The sequence below is a fragment of the Vigna angularis genome, chromosome 1 (genome assembly GCF_016808095.1).
Source record: "Vigna angularis cultivar LongXiaoDou No.4 chromosome 1, ASM1680809v1, whole genome shotgun sequence".
NCBI lineage: Eukaryota > Viridiplantae > Streptophyta > Magnoliopsida > Fabales > Fabaceae > Vigna > Vigna angularis.
The window spans coordinates 57,021,861-57,037,172 of NC_068970.1; the positions used below are offsets into that span (position 1 = coordinate 57,021,861).

The 15,312-nt window shown below is 35.2% G+C and overlaps 1 protein-coding gene across 1 annotated transcript; it reads left to right on the plus strand.

Moving 5' to 3' along the window:
• Positions 1–548: 548 nt before the first annotated feature.
• On the plus strand, positions 549–14,534 carry LOC108321900 (suppressor of mec-8 and unc-52 protein homolog 1). Its single transcript, XM_017553807.2, has 16 exons — positions 549–699; positions 908–1,118; positions 7,313–7,465; positions 8,933–8,981; positions 9,129–9,212; positions 9,541–9,644; positions 9,870–9,956; positions 10,108–10,161; positions 10,502–10,597; positions 11,259–11,386; positions 12,508–12,634; positions 12,713–12,772; positions 12,872–12,979; positions 13,292–13,392; positions 13,623–13,674; positions 14,230–14,534. The coding sequence occupies exons 1-16, from the start codon at positions 671–673 to the stop codon at positions 14,326–14,328; spliced, it is 1,542 nt and encodes a 513-aa protein (XP_017409296.1). The 5' UTR covers positions 549–670; the 3' UTR covers positions 14,329–14,534.
• The last annotated feature ends 778 nt before the right edge of the window (positions 14,535–15,312 follow it).

Consider the following 15,312-nt stretch of genomic DNA (forward strand, 5'->3'; position numbering starts at 1 on the left):
TTATATATTCTCTGTCTATAAATTATTAAAGATCAGACCCAAATCTAATGAACTTTGATTTGAATAATCTACGACTAGTTAGATAATATTTTATTTTAGGTATATTCATAAAAATTCAAAAGTATGAATTGTGGGTTTGAATACTACAAAGTCTACTTGAAACCAAAATTAAATGAACAACATTATTCATACATAATAATAAAATAAATTTAAACTATAAAATAAATATAATTTTAGTTTTTAAACTTTCATATCAAATTTAAATTTTTTATTATTTCTAACTTTGATATAATTTAATTTTAAAACTTAATAAATAAATAATTTAATATAATTTTCTTAACTTAATTAATAATTTATTATTATTTTTATATATTATATGACATTTTAAACTAATATTTAAAATATTTATCATTTGACATATTAAGTTAAAAAGAATATAAAACAATTCCTCAAAAACAATCTAGGCCCTAACCATGTGGGTTATTGGGTTTGACCCGACCCAGACCAATTTGCTAACAGGGTTTGTTGTTCACAAGGGCATGTTTGTTGGTACTGATATTATGTCATAATAAGAACTTTGAAACTGGTAAGTGATAAACACTTGTTTCTTTGAATCTGCACTAAAACCCTACATACACTCCCTAGTGGAAGTTCAATCGACATATCAGCAATGTCTACCCTCGAAATTGAAGCTCGGGAGTAAGTATCTTTTACTACATCCAATTTTTACATAGTATTTGCATCTCATTTGCGAAGTTTTGAAATCGGGAAATTTAATTTTCTTCATTTACCAAAACATATGTTTCGATTTTGTAGAAAGTCGTCCAATGGTTCTCTCGCTCAATAGTTTTTATTTTATTTTTTTTGTTAATTTGTGTTATCGTTAAATTTCGTTTGCCCTTCGCAGTGTCATCAAAATTGTGCTTCAGTTTTGCAAAGAAAATTCGTTGCATCAGACGTTTCAGACGTTGCAAAATGAATGCCAGGTTTCTCTGAACACTGTTGACAGCATTGAAACCTTTGTTGCTGACATCAATAGTGGGAGATGGGATGCTATATTGCCTCAAGTTTCTCAACTCAAGCTTCCAAGGAATAAATTGGAGGATTTGTATGAGCAGGTAATTTGTGACAAACTTTGGTTTATGATATATAACTACTAGTTGTGTAGTGTATAACTGTATATCCGCTTTATCACAGTCTTCCAATGCTGGTTATGGACTTTTTAACGTCTTTTAGACCCTTCCATCATATGAACAGTATGAATTGGGTAATAAGATTAAAATGATGGGCTGAAATGTTGGTATAGAGGGTGGTGAAGGTAAAAAGCGTGACGATGTTCACATAGGAAGGGCTGGGTAATGTTGCTAATCAATCTGCCTAACCTAGCTATGTTTTTGGTCAGCCTTATGACATTTGCTCTTTGTGCATTGGTGGTTCTCTAGCTTTTAAGTGCATAATCATTTGGTTGTTTCCCTTGGACTTTAGGATCTCTTTACTTAGATTGTCATTTTACAGGAAAGGAAATTTTTCGGGAGTTCTAATATTTTCTGTGTTATGTTAGTAGTTTAATAATTTCTTAAACTCCTTCACTTTGGGGAAATAAAGTGTCTGTTTTAATTTTGGTCGAATCTTTTTTGATTGGAAATTAGGAACTGATGTTGGATTTATGAGGTTGGCTTGGTGGTTAGAAGGAAATGAAGGGGAGGTGGAATAACTCAAGGATTATGTTGAAGATCCCACATCAACTAAAAATAAGTCCAAATTACAATATATAAGCCGTTTTATGAGATTGAGTTAGGCTTAGAATACATTTTCTAAGATGGTATCGAAGTCTATCTTAGTAAAATTTATTGTACGTATTGTGTCACTCATTGTTAGGTCGGACCACTCACAAATATCTAGTCCCATGCTCGACATTTATAGTTCTTGGTGTGAAGAGAGTGTTGGAATTTCATATTGACATTGACTAGAGATGAGATCACTTAAGATTGAAACTGTAAAATAATTCTAGAGGGCTTGATTGATCCCTCTCACAATCTTCTATTTATAAGAATAAATTGATACACAAATACATGATAAATAGGGTAATCCTAGACATAATATAATCATGATAAATAGGGTAACCCTTGACACACTATAATGATGATAAAATAGGATAAATATCCTAACACTCCCCCTCAAGCTGGAGCATACAAATTGTATGTACCAAGCTTGGAACAAATAAACTCAATCCGAGGACCCCTTAATGACTTGGTCAATACATCTGCGAGTTGATCGTTTGACCCAATAAACTCAGTACATATTTCTTTGGTCAACAACTTTTCACGAACAAAATGACAATCAATTTCTATATGTTTAGTCCTCTCGTGAAACACTGGATTTGATGCAATGTGGAGAGCAGCTTGATTGTCACAATACATCTTCATAGTATGGATGTCACAAAATTTAACCTCTTGAAGGAATTGTTTCACCCATATAAGTTCACATGTTAGTGATGCCATTGCCCTATACTCGGCTTCTGCGGTTGATCGAGCTACTACATTCTGTTTCTTACTTTTCCATGAAATAATGTTTCCTCCCAGAAAAACACAATATCCTGTTGTAGACCGTCTATCAATAGGTGAACCTGCCCAATCTGCATCACAATACCCAGAGACATGAATGCTTCCTTTATCTTCATATAACAATCCTTGCCCGGGAGCCTTCTTTACATACCTTAGAATGCGAATGAGAGCATTCCAATGGTCAATACATGGAGCCTGCATGAACTGACTAACCACTCCAACTGCAAAGGATAGATCTGGCCTTGTAATAGTGAGATAAATCAGTTTGCCAACCAGCCTCCTATACCTCTCTGGATCGGAGAATAATTCACCTTCTTCTGTCCTTAATTTCTGGTTTGGGTCCATGGGACTGTCTACCGGTCTACAATCAATCATGCCTGTTTCTTGTAATATATCAAGAGCATACTTCCTTTGGGAGATTACAACTCCATCTTTTGATTGCGCTACTTCAATGCCTAAGAAATATTTGAGACTTCCAAGATCCTTGGTTTGAAAATGTCTACACAAGTACTCTTTTAGTTGAGATATTCCAACAGCATCATTTCCTGTAATGACAATATCATCAACATATACTATTAAGTAAACACATTTCCCGAGAGAAGAATGACAATAAAAAACTGAATGGTCTGCTTCACTGCGTTTTAGCCCAAATTTTTGAACAATGGAGCTAAACTTTCCAAACCAAGCATGTGGGGATTGCTTGAGGCCATATAGAGATCGATGCAATTTGCATACCATACCAGACTCCCCCTGAGCAACAAACCCTGGAGGTTGCTCCATATAAACTTCTTCCTCAAGATCACCATGTAGGAAGGCATTCTTGATATCCAATTGATGAAGTGGCCAGTGACGAATGGCTGCCATGGCAAAGAAGAGACGAATAGTAGTCATCTTGGCTACAGGAGAGAAAGTGTCACAATAATCAAGACCATAAACCTGAGTGTAACCTTTTGCAACAAGCCGAGCTTTGAGCCGATCAATTTCACCATCAGGGCCAACTTTAACTGCATACACCCATCGACAACCAACCGCCTTTTTTCCTGGGGGAAGGGGCACCAGCTCCCAAGTATTACTGTGGTCAAGAGCCTGCATTTCTGCAATCATAGCTTGTCGCCATCCAGGATGATCAAGTGCTTCTTTCACATTCTTGGGTATAACAACAGAGGACACTGAGGATAAAAGAGAAAAATAGGAGGGCGACAATCGATGATAGCTTAGAAAATTATAAATGGGATGAGGGTTCCGAGTGGAACGAGTACCTTTTCTGAGGGCAATAGGCCATGCTGAATCATTTGCACCAGGAGGCGTGGGAGGAGGTGACGAGGGAGAAGAATCTGAAGTAGGAGATTCACCATTGTCTTGGGGAGGTGGACTATCCATTGGGGCCCTGTGTGGGATGATCTCAGTATGTGGAGAAACAGGTGTAGAAGGATTGTGATCATGACTGGGAATGATAGAGACAGTGGAGCTATTTGACTCAACCATTGGAATAGGAAGGACTTGCTGGAGGATAGAAACATCCTGAACAGATGGAGAGAAGTAAGGAGTCTGTTCAAAGAATGTGACATTGACAGACATGTAATACTTCTTAGTTTCAGGAGAGTAACACCGATATCCTTTTTGAAGTCGAGAATAGCCTAAGAAGACACATTTGAGAGCGCGAGCGGAGAGTTTGTCTAGACCTGGAGACATGTCATGAACAAAACATACACAGCCAAACACTCGGGGAGATGTATGAAAGAGAGGATCATTAGGAAACAAAATGGAGAAAGGGACTTTATTATCAAGAGAGGAGGAGGGCATCCTATTAATAAGATAACATGCAGTTAAGATGGCATCCCCCCAGTGATGGACAGGAATATGGGCACCAAGCAAAAGGGTACGAGCAGTTTCAACCAAGTGTCTATTTTTTCGTTCTGCTATACCATTTTGCTGTGGTGTATGAGGACAAGTAGACTGATGTAAGATACCATGGGAACTCAAGATGGCAGAAAAGGAGGATGAAAAATACTCTTTGGCATTATCACTTCTTAATATTTTGATTACTTGACCAAATTGATTCTTGATTTCATTCAAAAAGGATGTAAAGATAGCTAACAATTCAGAACGATTTTTCATAAGATAAACCCAAGTACATCTTGAATATTCATCAATAAAGGTAACAAAATATCTATAACCAAAGGAGGAGATACGACTAGGTCCCCATATATCAGAATGGATGATGGAAAAACTAGAATTACATATTGATTGAGACCTTTTAGGAAAGGAAGATCTAACATGTTTTCCTAATTGACATGACTCACATTCTAAGGTTTGGAGACCACTAAGTTCAGGACACATCTTTTTTAATTTGGACAAATGAGGATGGCCAAGTCGATCATGTAGCACTTTAGGATTAAGAGCAGCAACACAAGACACCCTTGGATGAGATCCAAAATGGTATAATCCGCCAGCTTCATATCCTTCTCCAATCTGTCTCCCCGAACCACGCTCCTGTATAACAAAAGATTTATGATCAAAGGTTATTGAACAATTTAACATTTTAGTCAACTGGCTTAAGGAAATTAAATTAAAAGGACAATTAGGGACAAAAAGGACTGAGTTGAGATTGAGGGAGGGAGACAAAGAAACATGACCGACTCCTTTGGAAGAAGTTTTAGATCCATTTGCAAGGGTTATGAAATGAGGTTTTTCTCGAAAGGAAATAGATGAGAACAAAGAGGTATTACCAGAAATGTGATCAGAAGCACCTGAGTCAATTACCCATGAATTTTGACATTCCATAGATTGAGAAACACAGGCTGTTGATGTATTGGGAGATTGAGATGGTTGTGCCAAGCTGTTAGACTTTAACCTTAAATACTCTTGATATTCATCCTCAGAAAACATAGAAGTAGAGGTTTCAGTTTTCAAAGTGGAAGTTTCAGTCTTCGAAATATTGGCGGTTTTGGAAGGGAAACCATGTAAGGAGTAGCAATTCTCTTGAGTATGACCCATCCTTTTACAATATGTGCATTGAGTATGTCCCCGACCTCCTCGTCCTCCTCCTCTAGTGCCACGTCCTCCTCTTCCTCGTGTGGCAACCATGACAGATGGTTCCACTAGTTCATGCGCTTCTTGAGTTTGAGATACCGGGACACGCAGAAGGCGAGTGGTCAATGTTTCCATAGAGGGGACCTCATGACTAGTTAGAAGTTGATCTCTGAGATGATCAAAATCGGGATGTAGGGCACGAAGGATCAACACCATGTAGAATTTGTCTAGTTTCTTTTTTATATCCTCTAATGGATCTACTTCCAAAAACATCCTAAGTTCTTCGACAGCAGATTGGGCTTCAGTCATGAAGGACACCATATCATGGTCTGCCATTTTAAGAGATGCAAGTTTATTCGTAGTGTCATAGAGACGTTGAATATCGTTGGCATAAATGCTTTGGGCTTTCTTCCAAAAGGAGTGACAAGTTTTGAAAGCCCTCAAAGATACAAAAAGTTTGGGTTCCACTGATTGCCATAACAGGGCACACAACTGGAAATCTGCTTGTTTCCACTGATCAGCTTTTTCAGTAGGCACATGGCTTCCATCTCGCTCAAGGTGGTCATAATGCCCTTGGCCAAGGAACCACATTTCAACGGCAGCAGACCATGATAGATAATTTTTTCCATTTAGCTTCTCGGAGGTAATTGATGGACTTCCAGAGAAGGAAAGAGTACTGCCAGACGCCATTTCTGAAGAAGACGAATAGTACTAACGAAGAACAAGAAAACCCTAAGGGTTTAGACGAAGGAAACTTTGACAGTGATGGACGACGGTGGCCGGCAATGGCGGGCGGTGGCCGGCGGTGACGGTGGCCGGACGGTGGCCGGAGACGGTGGCCGGAGACGGTGGCCGGACGGTGGCCGGCGACGGCCGACGGTGGCCGACGGTTGACGGTGGCCGGCGGCGGGCAGCGGCGGGCAGCGGCGGGCGACAAAGAACTGTGGCGCCGGACAAATATATATTACGAGACAGAAACCAGAGCGGGATCGACCCGCTCTGATACCAACTTAAGATTGAAACTGTAAAATAATTCTAGAGGGCTTGATTGATCCCTCTCACAATCTTCTATTTATAAGAATAAATTGATACACAAATACATGATAAATAGGGTAACCCTAGACACAATATAATCATGATAAATAGGGTAATCCTAGACATAATATAATCATGATAAATAGGGTAACCCTTGACACACTATAATGATGATAAAATAGGATAAATATCCTAACAAGATCAAATTACAATTTGGATGCAAACTTCACCTTTCAAGATGATTTGTGAGGTTGCATTAGATTTAATGTTCACTTTCTAATAGGTTTGATTCCTTCTGCTAACAATAAAATTAACATAATAACAACTAACACTTGCTTATAAAAAGAAAAAGAAATCATTTATCTTTGAAATTCTAGGTAGTTGCCAAATTAGGTTGGATATTGTGGCAATCTAATTATTCCCCTCCATTGTGAAAGTGATGCTAACAAATCAAGCTAAATAGAGAGTTGAGTTGATAAAACATGGGGCCTTCATATATTTGTTGTGGGTCAATTGCCCCCCTCAGGGATGTGATATTCAGGAGCTGTCATTCAGCACTGTTTGACTGTTTGATATTTGTAAAATCCTGCCTTATACTCACCTTGTCAGTATAAAACTGTAATGATGATGTCTGTATCAGTCAAGTTAGTGATATTTCAAAATTTCAAACATGGTTGCAGATTGTATTAGAAATGATTGAACTTCGAGAACTGGACACTGCTCGTGCAATTTTAAGGCAAACACAGGTGATGGGTGTAATGAAACAAGAGCAGCCTGAAAGATATTTGCGTCTTGAACATCTCCTAGTCAGAACTTATTTTGATCCAAATGAGGTTAGTACGTAATTTTTTATTATATTTGCAATTTCCTGTTTCTAACTTAAGCCACTTGTTTCTTATGTCCCTCAAAGCTATTTGTATCTGCAATCCTCTACAATTGTATCATCATTCCTCTTCAATTTTATGGATATATAGCAGAAAATGCAAGTCCTAGTAGACCATGCATTTGGAGACTTTACTCCAGACCTGGGCTCAGACAGTGCAATGGTTGACAAGAGGCAGTTATTGTTAGGACTATGGCAGTTACGTAACAGTAATTTTAAGAATGCAAAGTTACAAAACTGCCATGGGGCAATTGTAGTTAGGAGATATGAAGCAGGGGAGCAGATTTCATGTGTTTTGTATTCTGGAGTTTTAGGGCAAAAAGTCTGTTCTAAGACATTCGTCGGAGCTGTATGCTTTGGATAAGCCTTGACTCTGTATTTAGTAAAGTCAGTGTTTAATTTAGGCAGTATTTTAGTAAATAAATGAGCCTCATGCAGAGATTAGGAAGCCTTTGCATCCTTACTTTTCTTTTATTTTTTGGGTATGGTAGGATGGAGGGCTTTAAACTTATGAAATACAAACTCCAACATGGACAATAGATGCCATTAATGAAGTTAAATATACGCAAAATAGCAGAAGATCTAAAATAATAATCAATATTTGTGTATTCTTGTGCACTCACTTTCCTATGATAATAACAAGCTAATACATACTGTCAGACTTTGTTTTCTAACATTCATACTACGTTTTTAAGTTGACTTCATTTAATATTAAAATATATAGATTTTTTTTAATAATACTACTATACTAGTGTCCTTGAAATGTCCATTAATTTGGAGGTGTTGGCTTAAGTGTTTAATAATTTGCTGGCTCCAAGCAGAAAAGAAAATGATTAGTGTCTAACGTGTGTTGTATAGTGAATTATGAAAAATGTTGAAAGAATTAATATTGGATGAATGAAAAGTTACATGATGATCTTCATTTTGTTTCTCTCATTTAAAGATTTCTCCAATGAGGATAATATCTACTTAAATTGAAAACTTTTCCCTTCCTTCCATTCCCAACAATCACTTTCTTAAATATATTTTAACTTCTACTTCAATTATTATGGCACAAAAGTCATATAAGACCTGGTAGCGGGCTTGCTTTATAGACCCAGGAATTCTACTTTTTATTATTATGGTTAATGGTGTTTTTAGTACATGAAATATTTTTTGAAATACCCCCATTTTAATTCCAATTAGTGGGGAGTGTTAGCTTAAAGTATGAGCATTTGAAGAAAAAGGAACGGAAACTATTGGTTTTAGAACACGGGGACAAAATTTGGAAATTTTTCAAGGACTAAAAACACCATTATCCCTTATTATTTGCTTTTCAAAAAAAGAGTATAATGACAACTTCAAAGCTTTATTTGTGGCCATGTTCTTGTGTTTGTTTCTTTACCCAAGGATTCATGACTTGCGTCCTATATGACAGGCTTATCAAGACTCAACAAAAGAGAAGCGACGTGCACAAATAGCCCAAGGTTTTTGTCTTTAATATTTGTAGTTGTTACTAAGAAGTTGTGATACTACTTTTTTTCTATCGTAATGAAAACTATTTCTAGATTTGAAATGAAACTTCATTTCTTTTGGTTTTCACCTTAAGAACTTCTATTTCCTTGCATTTTCAGCTCTTGCAGCTGAAGTTACTGTAGTTCCACCATCCCGATTAATGGCTTTAATTGGTCAGGCTTTGAAGTGGCAGCAGCATCAAGGTAATTCATGGTTATGAAAAATAGGATTCATTTTCATGGTGATCATCTGCATACTTATTGTTTTTCTTATGTTTCTTAATGCAATTCACTATATGTTTTTAATTTGATTTCACTATTTGCCATTTCTTTGAATTTTGGATTGGTAACCAGTACAAAAGTCTTTACCTGGTCATTTCTGCAACTTAATTGTCATGGCTAGATTATATTGAATTTTGAATGCTAGGTTATATTTGTCATGGCTAGATATGATAAATGTTTATATCTAATGATGATGTTTATAGAAAAATTATTTACATTTTGACTGAACTATGCTTTCCTTTGTTCACAGGGTTGCTTCCTCCTGGAACACAATTTGATTTGTTTCGCGGAACAGCTGCTATGAAACAAGATGTGGATGACATGTATCCAACAGCTCTTTCTCACACGATAAAGGTATCTTATCCATATTTAAGGCATTCTTTTATGGAGATGAGATGTGAACAACAATGAAGTAGATAGAGAAAACAAAAATGCAGAACCATTGGGTTTCCTCTGGGCTTGTGTTGAAAAATATTTCTGATACTGCACAGATCCAGCAGTGCATGTGGTACAGAATGAATCAAGTTTGCTTTCATAATCTAACCCTTCTATTTCATTCCTGCTTATGTTCTTGCTTAGTTTGGGACTAAAAGCCATGCAGAATGTGCTTGCTTTTCACCAGATGGGCAGTTTCTCGTGTCATGCTCAGTTGATGGGTTTATTGAGGTATACATAATTTGTGTTTAAAGTTGCATTTTCAGCTGCTTTCTTCCCATTTTTCTGGTCATATTTCTTAGTTTGGGGGTTACATAATTGGAGTTTAAAGCTTCCTTTTCAGTTGCCTTTTTTTTTTCCTGATTTTTGGGAATATTTCTAGGTTTGGGATTACATAAGTGGAAAGCTGAAGAAAGATCTCCAGTACCAGTCTGACGTGAGTGAGTTTTTATTTGAACAGTTTTACCTTCTATTGATAAAATGTCTTGTTTATGGTAATTAACTAATTTGGAAACAAATTTAATTTTGGCTTTAAGATGAAGTATGCATTTTGGTATTTAGTATATATAAATCTGTGCATGTATTACACATTTTATTCATGAAATTGCATTTTCTTTCATAATACGACTGTGCTGATCATTCTCTTCCTCACTATGTGTTTAATATCACTTGCAATTTAGTTATACATATAGTTTTATCAGTCATTTCTATAAGGAAATATCTTGGTGTACTGTAAGTATTCTCCTTAGACATTATCTGATTCCGTGAACTTGCAGGAAGTCTTCATGATGCATGATGATGCTGTGCTTTGTGTAGACTTTAGCAGAGATTCAGAAATGCTTGCATCTGGTTCTCAAGATGGAAAGATTAAAGTGAGTAATGCATCTTTGCATTTAAGGTTGCATGAGCTAACCTTTTGAAGAATTTCTTATATTCTTTATTTTGTATGTGTTTATGCGTGTGTATATTTGAGATGTGCACAACACTTCGATATTTCTATGAAATGGAATTAAGCTACCATACATAATTCATATGAAAATTTTTAGAATGTACAACTAGTGTCAAATTGTGCAACTAATTGAAAAAGGTTCCGATAAAATAGGGATGTGGGATCTCGAAAGTTCACAATGTTGCTGGTAACCACAATTCATATGGTAGGTAACTTGGGTATATTGGTATAAATTTGTGAACAAAGCAATTAACAGTTTCCTTTTAGCATGACCTAGTTGGGATAAATTTTTCAATAAACAATTAAAGGAGAAGAAAATTAATTGGTGCATGAATTAAAATCAACCTTTTGGAGACTAGAATTACTACAAAAAATGTTAATTGTACCTAAACACTATTAATGCCATGATTTGTGTTTATTACTTTACATGGTCCTACTTTATCTTTTAACTTGTAACATGTGGTTCCTTGAATATATACTGGTTTCCATGTGCATTTTGTTGCCGCTGTTTTTGAGTGTTTATGCTTCCAACTCAACTGTTAATATGTGAAACTTAAAATTGTATATTTCACATTTCATTTTAGGTCTGGCGTATTCGAACTGGCCAGTGCTTGCGGCGTCTTGAACGTGCTCATTCCCAAGGTGTCACGAGTGTTTCCTTCTCTCGTGATGGAAGCCAGTTATTAAGCACTTCATTTGACAGCACAGCAAGGTTTTGTCATTTAATTTTACTTATTTTACACTGTCTACAGGCCATCAGTTCAACTGACTTAAATTTTAGGTTTAAGAGGTTCTTTTAAGATGTTAACAAGGACATGAATGACCAAATGATTAGAAGTTGACATTATTATTGGTAGGCAATAGCAAGCCTAAAATCCCCCGTACAAATGTGGGGTTGATAATGCAGTCATTGGTGAAAAGCACTGTGGTTGCAATATATTTTGGTGAAAAGCACGGTGATTGCAATGTGTTTTTCTTTCTAAACAACTGCTAAATTAAACCTACCAAATATAATTGTCATGAACCAACTATCTGGAAAGGTCAAAATGGTAGCTGAGAGCACAAGATTGCTTTATATATAACAAGCCACATCACATCAGATCTCTTTGTGCTTTAAGTATAGACGAAGGAAAATTTAACTTAAAAATAACACAATTAAAGTCACGTCATAAACATCATATCACAGGGTCCTTAGAAAATAGTACACCAAGTAAAAACAATTGACACAACAAGAATAAATTGAAAACCTAGTGCTTGTTTCGTAAGGTCCTTTTTTAGGAGATGTAATAACTTTTATGTTTTCTTTTCAAAGTTATCCCAGGAAGTTGGATAAGTAGCAGTTATTTCTCTGAAGTTAAACTAAACAAAATCACTTTTCCTCCTTTCCCCCAACGTTCAGTATGTTTGGATTTCTGTTGGGAGGGCTCAAACTTACGTTGAAACCAATTTCATTCTCTCACATGCTTTTCCGTTCAGTTGCATTGGAATGTGTTCCAACAATAAAACAGACACAAAATAATAATTCTCATCGTCATCAAGTGAGACATATCCTGTTTCCTGTATTTAATTCTTAAGATATTTTCTTTGTTCTTCATTCAAACAGTGGAGTTAGAGCTTGTAAGGGGAGGGTTGTTAGAGATCGAAGGGATTGTTAATGAAATTACTCATTTCTGTGCTGCTCTTCAGCCCAACTCCTTGTTCAAATCTTTAGTACTGCCATATATATGTATGATATATATCAACATTTTGTATCTTTATATATTAACATTATAAAATGCTTTAATAAAATATTAGCCACTGGTGAGTGAAAAGGTTCTTTCTTTTTTTATGTAGGATCCACGGTCTCAAATCTGGAAAGATGTTGAAAGAGTTTCGAGGTCATACATCTTACGTAAATGATGCAATTTTTACAAGTGATGGGAGTCGTGTTATTACTGCATCAAGTGACTGTACGATCAAGGTCAGTTACTTGGTATAGTACCTGGAAGTTCCATGTTTATTGGGTGTTCATAAGATGTATTTTTCCTCCTTATTGTAGGTCTGGGATGTGAAGACTACAGACTGCATACAAACTTTTAAGCCACCTCCTCCTTTAAGGGTATGTCTTCAAAAATCTACTATTTTTCCTTTATATTTTCTGATGTAATCTTAACAATTTTGTTCAGTTGTCTAATTTCTGATTTCTTTGGACGGTTAGGGAGGTGATGCTTCAGTCAATTCTGTTCACATTTTCCCCAAGAATACTGATCACATTGTCGTTTGTAACAAAACGTCATCCATATATATCATGACACTTCAAGGACAGGTATACTTAATAGTGGATGACTGGAAATTATTTATTTATACTTTATTCCGCCAGTGTCTTGATATTAATAATATTAAGGATGTTGCACTGTCCTCCTTAATGGATGTGTTTGTTCTGACAAGGATTCCAATTCTGCATATTCATGCTGGCTGAATGTAGGCATTTACTTAAATGTGGACTGGAGAAGCTTGGGCTTCATTTCCTTTCATATGTTTTTAACGTGGTGTTGTAACAGCATATTAGGATCTAACTGTAAGTTATGAAACTTGAGTTCATCTCTATTTCTGAGCATTATTTTCTGTCAATTGATAGGTTGTAAAGAGCTTCTCATCTGGTAAAAGAGAGGGCGGAGACTTTGTTGCAGCCTGTGTTTCACCGAAAGGGGAATGGATTTACTGTGTTGGTGAAGACAGGTATCCTGATTTGTGTATAATATGACAGCTCTTCATATATTCTGGTAGACAAAGATTTTAAGTACATCATGTATGCCTTATGATTGATATTTTCCCTTTCTTAAGCTCAATAACTTAACCTGATTTTACAGTAACTTCTGGATGATGTTTACCAAATTAGTAATATTTTTCCAAATAATCTAAGCCCGCCAAATATTTTTAAATTCTTAATGGGATGACAAATTTCGCAGGAATATCTACTGCTTCAGCTATCAATCTGGAAAATTGGAGCATCTAATGAAGGTATGAATATTGAGTTAATTCAAGATTAGATCTATAAGTTTGTTTCAAATTGGTCTTAATTTCCATAGATATTGTTTTTGTTGCAATCTTGCATCTGAAAGAGGGTGTAAAACTCAATTGATAAATAGAATCAGACTTAGCCAATATCAGATTATGTTTATTAGACGTAACTTTCAGTCTATTTATACCAGATGCTAATTCAGACAGTGCATATCAGACTATCCGAAAATATATTGTGCATATTAGATCGTGTATTTTCTACATTTATCTCGTTGAATCTTGTGTCAAAACTGGGATTTTTGTTTACAATTTGCAAACACTAACTAGAACCAGATTTGGCCCGCTTCTCATGCTGTTTTTTATGCATCACTCATTTCTTCAGATAAAACGTTGTGCATTCTATGTTGATCAAACCCTTTGGCTATATATTGGTTAAATGGGATTTTATTTTCCGGTATTCTGTTTACACGCAATATGCTCCTTTTCTACCGAGGTTGTTATAGCGATAAATATTTTTTTTAATGATATAATGAAATTCTTGGTGTCCAATGGCAGGTCCATGAGAAGGAAGTTATAGGGGTCACTCACCATCCCCATAGGAATCTTGTTGCAACTTTTAGCGAAGACTGCACAATGAAGTTGTGGAAGCCTTGAATACTTTGGGGCTATTTCTATCTTGTTAACACAAATGAACATCTTTGTAATTTCTGCAATGTATATAATGCTCTAGAGTTTAATTTTAATGTATTGTTAGTAAAATTAATTTATATTATTCACCAATGACGTGTTAGTTGAAAGCCGGTGCTGCGTTGGAGTTATTGACTGATTGAAAATTCAAAATATCTATTTGCATTCTTTTACTTCCGTTTTATTTTATTTTTAAATCTATCCTTTTGTTGAAGTTATGTTATAAATTTATTTTTCATGCGCATACGCAATAGTAAAGAAAAAAAATGACATTTTATATTATTTTATTTTTTAATAACGTGTATGGGATGTGGTCCTTGGAACTGAATAATGCTGAATACAGAATTGGTTTACATGAAGAATGCAAGTCTATATGCTGAACAATGCAGAATACTTTGTATTTATGGGGTACATAAAACTGAATAATGAATAGTCATTCAAGTATACAGTTTCAAAGGCCATTATTATATTCCCTTTTTATTTATTAAGTTAGATACTTAATAAGTTAAATATGTTTTTCAGTTTTAAAGTTGATGCTTAATTTGGTTTAAGATTCGTGAATATATATATATATATATATATATATATATATATATATATATATATATATGTATATATATATAAGACAATGTTGAGAATGATTATTTACAAGATTGAAGAAAAATATTGGTTTGATTATATTTTACTTCCTAAGACTAGGGTGAGCAAAATGAATTGCATTGAATTATACTATTAAAAATTGTATTGATTTGGACTACATTATATTTGAGTTAAACTTTCAATATTTTTTAATTAAAAAACTAAAAAAATGTAATATTTATCCACTTCATATAGGTTTCTCGTGAAAAAAAAAGACATTTGAATAGAAAATATTTGTCTCCATAAACAAATATCTTAATAATTTTATAACAATTTTTCTTCCTACAAAACTTTGTTAATAAAAATTAAGAA

Excerpts from the sequence above, each read along its gene's own strand:
- LOC108321900 (XM_017553807.2), top strand. The coding sequence starts at position 671 with ATGTCTACCCTCGAAATTGAAGCTCGGGA. Across the intron at positions 7,466-8,932 it reads CTTATTTTGATCCAAATGAG|GCTTATCAAGACTCAACAAA; the intron begins GTTAGTACGTAA and ends CCTATATGACAG. Across the intron at positions 9,213-9,540 it reads GAAGTGGCAGCAGCATCAAG|GGTTGCTTCCTCCTGGAACA; the intron begins GTAATTCATGGT and ends CTTTGTTCACAG.